Here is a 7,468-nt window from a genome sequence, read left to right as displayed (position 1 = left end):
TGGTTCCTAGTCCACTCCACCGTGTCCTGGTTCCTCCTGGTAGAACGTGCGGCAAACATCTGGTGGAGGTGTCCACAAGGCTGATGTCTGAGATGCCTTTATTAATTCATTTATAATGTTGAAGGACTGGATTTCAATTTTGATGTAGCAAAGATTTCATTTTAGTAGAAACAAAGTTTCTTTGAATGATGCTTTATTTTTTTCACATTGGTGATTTGCTAGAAAGAGAAAATATAGTACCTACCTGACTTTGGAATGGTTGAATGTTATTTTTCATACATAATTGATTATTACAGTATATTCTGGACCAAAACTTTCAAATCCTGCGTCGGGTTATTGTCATCAATAACTTCCTACCGCACCGTATAATTCCAAACTCTGGTTAACTTATTGAACCTTCACTAACACTTCTTTTTTTAAAATAACTGTGTCTCAGAGGTTCCACAAAGGGGTGTCCTTGTTGGATATCTGGACAGGAAGACGACTTCCTCTGTAACAGCAACAACTTAACCGAAAGCCCTCAGTCTTGCATCAGCGCGCCATGGAGCGAGCCGCCGTCGCCGTGGCGTCGGCCCGCAGGAGTCCTTCGCGACCGGAGTGCAGCATCTCAACCTCCACTTTGGCCTTTGACCAGTATTTCGCGAGGACCGCCAGCGGGATACTGACCTTGGCCGAAATAGTAAGTTTCATCGTGGTTTTTCTGTACGTTTCAAAAGCCTGGAATTACAAACCGAACGTCAGATCTCCGTAAATGAGTTTATCAGTCGTCACGGTCTGGAATCTTATGAATCACAATCAAGCTGTTCATGAGTCTGTGCCATCGCAAATTGCGGGAAAACGGCGTTTGATTATCTTCAGAATCATTAGTTAACAGAATTATTCTACCATTATGCTAAAAGGGTACATTTCAAACCCCAAGTAAAAAAAACCTGTGTCTGTTTACAGGCTGAATGTGAGTTCTTATAATATTATAAGTTTACAGAAACATGATGGGTTTATTTTTAGATTTCAAAAAAGGATTTTAAAATTCAATATGTGATTCAGTGTTTTGTTTCGGCGCAGAAATAGCAGGAAACGCGGTGTAACTTTTTATTGTACATTACTGTACGAAACAAGGAAGTTAATCAAATAAAGCAGACCAAATCAACTCTTCCTCCTCTCTCTCACTCATTGTCCCGCTTCCTTTCCAATTCTGCAGAGGAAAAAAGTCGGGGCGGCCTTTTTGTAAATACAGTCTGGCCGGCTGCCATCGTGAGTTTGGGCAGTTGGAAAGAGCTCATTGCAGATTACGAATCAAAAAGAGGACAAATGTAAAACAGACGCTGTCTGAGGCTTTTTACCTCGAGAATTAAACCCCGCAGAGTCTTCGGATCATACGGTGACCAGCGTTTGAAATCAAACACGTTCATTGGATAACAAAATTCAGAAAGTGACTGTTACTTTGATAGGTGCAAGCGCTCAGAAGCACCTCGGCGAGTCACACATTGTCGAGACATGATGTGATATGAGATCACATACAAAAAAAAAAAAAAAGGAGAGTTATTACTTTTTTTTTTGTTTTTTTGCTGTTTCTTTGTGAGACATTCAGCAGGAGCCTTTTTTGTGAGACAGGAAGGGTGTCTTTGCTTTTGGGGGATTTAGCTACCTAATTGTGAGCCTTTGATTCGGTGAAGGTCTTTTGAACAATTCTTGGCAAAGTTCCTCATTAAGTGTCTCGACGATATGTCTCTCTTCTGTCGTCCGCGTTTTCATGTAATGTCTAGATCCTTTTTGTGACTTCAAAAGATATAATAAGTGTAATCAATAAGGGACCGCTGCTTTGGCCTGTATTTGTTCACTCGGTATGTCACGGAAGGCGCCAGCGGGGCCAAATATTTTCTCACGTCGGTTTAGATACGCTTTTATTTTGTGATTCGGCAACTTGAGGAATACAACAAACGCTTGTGTAAAACCTCTGTAATTCATCTGTTGTTTTTTTTTTCCCGGTGAGTCCACCAATCTTTTGTTCCTTTGCTCTCTCTCCTCCAGATATGTGGCATGTTAGTGTGGATCCTGCTGGCTGGCACCGAGTATTTTCTTCAGCCCGCGCTTTGCTGGGTGATGTTTGTGTCCATTCTTTGCTGGCTTTTGACTGTTTGCCTATTTATAATCTACCTCACGGGAGCCCACAATAGGATATCACAAGTCCCCTGGAGTACAGTGGTAATAACACACACAAACATACACAGACACACACTTTTTACATTTCTCTATATCTATTTATACATATACTGCTCAAAAATGCAGGTCAGTCACACTTCTGTGAAATCAAACTGTCCACTTAGGAGGCAACACCGGTTCATTTTGACTTTTTTTAAGGACATCACATCAAATTGGATCAGCCTGTTGTGTGTTTTTCCACTTTAATTTTGAGTGTGACTCCAAATCCAGACCTCATACATTTGATTTCCATTGATCATTTTTTTGGTTTGTTGTCAGCAAATTGTTTAATAAGAATATTTCATTCATTCAGATGGAGGATGTGTTATTTAAGTGTTCCCTTTAATTTTTTTTTGACCAGCATATATATGTGTGTGTGTGTTTTCACTTCCCCCAGTCACTGTGTGTGAACGGTGGAGCTGCAGCTCTGTACCTGGTGGCGTCGGTGCTACAGGCACTCTCTGTTACCCAGGCCGTCAGGGGGCGCCATAACTACAACTGCTGGGCAGCATCTGCGGTAAGCACAGTTCTATTATTTGCATGTTAATTGCAATGCAAAAAAAAAAAAACAACAGTCAAATCTGTTTGATCGCATAGGCTTGAAATTCAATAATACCGGGATTACTCTGGTTTTTTAGCGACTGCGCCGTGTTTAATGTGCAAACTTTAGCCGATGAGGATCAGAAGGCAGTTGTGTTCCTATCTGTGTCCCATCCTCAGATGGGATGCAAAGCGATATTTCAATCTTGTAACACGGCAATAGATTCAGTGAGACAGCGGGCACACGAACACACAGTGTATTTGTGGATTTTTGCTTTTAGAACGTGAACATTTTATCTTGCTGTTTGTTCAACTTTGTCATGAGTTTTCTTTTCTTTCTAGTGTTTTGCATTTGTGACCACACTCTGCTACACAGGCAGTAGCTACCTGAGCTATTTGGCCTGGAGAACCATGGAGGAGGAGCAGTAGTCTCCATGCTTCTTGTTGGAACTGAGTTAAAGATCCCTCGGTGAAGACACACACTAACCGAACCGGCGACGTGCAGTCAGGGGGAGGCAAGAGAGGCCGTGCCTCACTTGCCTCTCTTGGGCAGACATGTAAAATGAAAAAAAGAATCCAACGGTAATATTTATCAGGAATTTGCACTATAAAGGTATTTTTCATTTAACTTCACCAGTTTTATATATCTTTTTTAATTCAAAATTCCCGGATTTTCACATTTACTGTTAAATACTGGTAAAAGACGTGCGGTGAGGCCGCGGACTGTTAAGCCTCAACGTAGATTGCTGAATGATGGCTGACTGCCGGCATGATCTGCACCAAGACCATATTGCTGTATCTCTGTATGTCACTATGAGTGACATACCTTCTTATTTATGGTGGTGATGGACAGGTTGACAGATGGGGTTAGATAGGAACCTCCATAGAACTTGATGTTTGCAGATGACATCGTGATCTGTAGTGAGAGCAGGGAACAGGTTGAGGAAAACCTAGAGAGGTGGAGGTATGCTCTGGAAAGGTGAAAGTTAGTAGCAGCAAGACAGCATATATGAGTGTGAATGAGAGGATCTCAGGTAGAACAGTGAGGCCACAGGGAGTGGAGATCAAGAAGGTGGAGGTTTTTAAGTACTTTGGGTCAACAGTTGAGAGTAATGGAGAGTGTGGAAAAGAGGTGAAGAGATGGATTCAATCAGGTTGGAATGGGTGGAGAAAAGTGTCAGGGCTACCATGAGATAGAAGACTATCGGCCAGAACGAAAGGAAAGGTGTACAAGACAAGGTGACACCAGAGATGCTGTATGGACTACAAACAGTTACAATAGCAAAAAGACAAGAGGCAGAGCTCGAGGCGGCAGAGATGAAGATGTTGAGATGATTGGAGGAGGTCTGGAGGAAGACCAAAGGGAAGATTTATGGACGTAATGAGAAAGGATATGAAGGTATTTGATGTGAGAGAGGAGGATACAGAGAGTAGGGTTAGATGGAGAAAGTTGATTTGCTGTGGTGACCCCTGAAGGGAAAAGCCGAAAGGAGAAGAAGAAGAAACACTTTTGTTTCATGAACTACATTTCCAATGTATAGTATGTTTTTGTCAACAACTGTATGTGTGTTACTAGTTTCTTGTGCTGGATGATTATAAAACTGCTCCAAAGAGCCACCAAGTGAGGCACGCAGTTCTCCTGCCTCATGGTAGGGGGCGCTCAGGATTCAAGGGATTCTGCCCGCGACTCCTCTGCTTATTCGCGCGAATATGCTTCTCTGTAGGGTTCATATGTTTGAAAATATAATTGTGATGCAGTCAGTGCCTCACCAGCCGCGAGCCGCAACGCACGTCACCGAACTCGACTAACTGAATCGGTTTGTTGGCACCATGGCAACGGATCAACTATTGCCTCGTCAGCCCTGATTTATATTTATCGTCATTTTATTTAGACTGGAGTATTATTATCTTCTCAACATTGTTCCAGTTCCTGTGTTCCAGACTTGTTCCTGAGGCAAAGAAGTGTCTACAATAACACAGTTTGCAAACTGAAGACAAAAAAAAAAAAGAAGACTTGGAAGTCGATGATCTAAACTGTGTTACTGGATATTAATATGATAACAAATTTATGTTTATACGGCCACCAAAGATAACCAGGCGCCTTTATTTAATGACTGTAAGCTGTTGGTTTTTAATATGTTTCATCAAGCTGCGGCTTATCTGCGCCTTATTACGAGGCGAGAATACTGCACTTTCAGCTGCCTCATTCGAGGTTCCCTCAAAAATGAAAACACTTATTAAACATTTGACAATAAAATGAAAGCATACCTCCTTGCCTCATTTCCATATTTTACCTCTTGACCAGTGACATCCCTCCAGGATGCCATAATATCTCCAAATCAACACAAATTCAACTTATCCAGCCATTTTGCACACGTACAATGTCTTGTAACAGAGAAGAAATACACAGCTTTATTTTGAAAGGTGACATTTTATTATGGAAGTACAGCAACAAATCCAAAAGGCAAATTGCCATCAAAAATCCAGCTTCAGATTGCTTTGTGGCAACGGCAGTCAGTAGAAATGTACATAACTGCAGTAAAGGGTTTTAGAGATAGTGTGTGTAGTTTTTGGAAAAGTCTAATGTCACTGCTCACAAGAATCTGTAAAGGAGTGTTACAATTTAGTACGTAGAAATGAGGTTTCAGTCTCACCTTTTCTTCATTAAACCGTCTACCTTGTTACAGAAGCCATAAAACATATCGTGTTGCAGATTTTCTTTTATTCAAGCAATAATTCCAAGATATTGTTGTTGCCAAAGGTGCAAGATTTACTTCAAAATTGTACAAAATAAATTTCACCTTTCAAAGTAAACGGTTACTCTGAGAGATTGATATAAAACATAAAGAGATATTAACAAAAAAAAAAACAAAGTGACATACTCACAAAAATGAATTGAGCCCGGTAGAACAATTCATATGTAATTACATGACACGTACGGTCGTACGGTCAGAGCCGCGCCGTCAATCAGCGCCTCATTTTTAACTGGACGCCTCCAAAGCGGTGCTGTTGTCTGAATCCATGACCATCACTCCCCAGTGAGCTCCCAGTGATGTAATCCCATGGCCGTTTTGACGACCGCTCAGAAGAATGAGCTCCCCGTCCGGGTGAACGGGGTAGAAGTTGTAGGAGTACTGTAAAAAAAATAACATGAGAAGTTAATATCGGACAAAAGATGTTATATATCGCTCCATTATTACGGATGGATACAGAAAAATTCGAACCTGCGTTGGCTGGCCGACAATCAGAGAGCGTCCGGATGAAGTCCCAAATATCACCTGATAGATGTAGTTGCTGTGGTATTTCCCAGAGACCTGAAACACGCAGACACACATTACAGATCCTCATATATATTTAAAAGCAAAATTATATGACAAGATCATAATTTTCCAATAATTAGCAATTTTTAGTTAATAGCTAGTTTTGATGAAATTCTGCAAAGACTGAGAACAAACCATCAGTTCAAATTGTGATTTTTTTTTTTTTTTTTCTGATGTCTTTCTGAAGTTTTAACAATAAATGAATCTGATACCTGGACGATTTTCTCATTCTCATTCAGGAAGATTTCTTGAGTCGGGCCGTACTCCCGACCGACAACTTCTGACCAGATCAAGTTGTACCTCAGCTGGATTCTGCAAGAAAATTAACAAAAAGAGCATCAGCATATGACAATTGAAAAAAATTTGGTATCACTGAATATAAGACCCATGAGTTACGCAAAGTCATTATATTGATAGATACCATAAATAATGTATGTTGAGAAAGAGGGAATGAAACTAAGCAAGGTGGAAATGGACAAACGGAGGGAGAGACTGACCCGGTGATGTACTGGCCATTAATCTCCCAGACTCTGACAGCTGTGATTCTGCCCTCTCCCTCTGTGGCAAAAGATGTGCCGCTGCCACCTCCGACATCTGGAGAGTAGGAGTAGTTTTCCGAGAGAGCTGCAAAATGAAAACAATCATGTTACACTTCTGCAAAATCAAACAAATTCAATAATAAATCGAATAAACACTCACGTGCCGCCAGGGAGCCGGCAACCAGCAAAGCGAGTGACAGGATGAGAAACATTGTGGTGTCAGAGGTGTCGGACCTGGAAAAAAAAAAAGCATCATTTAGTTTCGTAATGATCACGTTGTTGTTGAGAAAATATCCTCTGTGAAATATTAACACTGGTATTCTATCTAAACTGAAGAGGAATCAAGTCGAAATTAAAAGATGCAAATACACACAAATGTACAAATTGCAGGATCCAGACACCTCACCTGTAGATGTGTTTTCCTGAGAGCAGATTCCCTTCTGAGCACTTCATCGATGCGCTGATGCTTTATATAGCAACACCTTCCAAGCTCATCACACGCAAATTTGGACGAACCACATACCTACATTCCGACGGGGCAGCTTGCATACGGTAAACAATAGCAAAAGTTACTGGTAAGGAAAGAAGAGCCTTGTTTGGGGAAAGTAAACCAGGAAGAGAAGGCTGATTTTGCTCTTGTTCAGAAGATTGCAAGTTCATTTAAGAACATGATTTTATCAGTTTTTTAATTTTTACTTTTGCTGTAAATAATTCACTTTTTCTGTTTGATATCATACACGGCAGTTCGGACCGGGATTTACTGTATATTGTTATTTAGATTCATTTTAAGAGCAGATGCTATGAATGTCTACGCTGCAGAATCTGCAAATGGTTTGACTGGCAATTAGTTTTTTTTTCCTGGTTTAATGT

General features: G+C 40.8%; 2 protein-coding genes across 3 annotated transcripts; one reads left to right on the top strand and one right to left on the bottom strand.

Annotated features, from left to right (window-relative positions):
* Positions 1 to 541: 541 nt before the first annotated feature.
* Positions 542 to 5,612, top strand: cmtm8b (CKLF-like MARVEL transmembrane domain containing 8b). 2 transcript variants are annotated; one of them, XR_015106767.1, is made up of 5 exons: positions 542 to 679; positions 2,029 to 2,202; positions 2,597 to 2,716; positions 3,082 to 3,321; positions 4,632 to 5,612. XR_015106767.1 is itself a non-coding variant. In XM_086154535.1 (4 exons), exons 1-4 carry the CDS (start codon positions 542 to 544, stop codon positions 3,166 to 3,168), a joined length of 519 nt encoding a protein of 172 aa, XP_086010661.1. In that variant the 3' UTR covers positions 3,169 to 5,612. The 2 variants fall into 2 exon arrangements, 1 of the variants encoding a protein (XP_086010661.1); XM_086154535.1 differs by having other exon boundaries at positions 3,082 to 5,612.
* On the bottom strand, positions 5,151 to 7,073 carry LOC147229231 (zymogen granule membrane protein 16-like). The gene is made up of 6 exons (XM_086154533.1): positions 7,005 to 7,073; positions 6,759 to 6,832; positions 6,557 to 6,683; positions 6,272 to 6,371; positions 5,964 to 6,053; positions 5,151 to 5,873 (listed from the first exon to the last, which is right to left on the bottom strand). The coding sequence occupies exons 1-6, from the start codon at positions 7,049 to 7,051 to the stop codon at positions 5,721 to 5,723; spliced, it is 591 nt and encodes a 196-aa protein (XP_086010659.1). The 5' UTR covers positions 7,052 to 7,073; the 3' UTR covers positions 5,151 to 5,720.
* Between the last annotated feature and the right edge of the window lie 395 nt (positions 7,074 to 7,468).

The sequence above is a fragment of the Fistularia commersonii genome, chromosome 11 (genome assembly GCF_037954325.1).
Source record: "Fistularia commersonii isolate RoL2024-O1a breed Wild chromosome 11, RoL_Fcom_v1.0, whole genome shotgun sequence".
NCBI lineage: Eukaryota > Metazoa > Chordata > Actinopteri > Syngnathiformes > Fistulariidae > Fistularia > Fistularia commersonii.
This window is presented reverse-complemented; position numbering and strand designations above follow the sequence as displayed.

Bases quoted from the DNA above. Each gene is read 5' to 3' on its own strand.
- cmtm8b (XM_086154535.1), top strand. From the start codon at position 542: ATGGAGCGAGCCGCCGTCGCCGTGGCGTCGGCCCGCAGGAGTCCTTCG. The intron at 2,203-2,596 runs GTAATAACACAC...CACTTCCCCCAG, and splicing joins AAGTCCCCTGGAGTACAGTG to TCACTGTGTGTGAACGGTGG. The intron at 2,717-3,081 runs GTAAGCACAGTT...TTTTCTTTCTAG, and splicing joins ACTGCTGGGCAGCATCTGCG to TGTTTTGCATTTGTGACCAC.
- LOC147229231 (XM_086154533.1), bottom strand. From the start codon at position 7,051: ATGAAGTGCTCAGAAGGGAATCTGCTCTCAGGAAAACACATCTACAG. The intron at 6,372-6,556 runs GTCAGTCTCTCC...ATTTTCTTGCAG, and splicing joins AATGGCCAGTACATCACCGG to AATCCAGCTGAGGTACAACT. The intron at 5,874-5,963 runs GTTCGAATTTTT...TTTTTTTTACAG, and splicing joins TTGTCGGCCAGCCAACGCAG to TACTCCTACAACTTCTACCC.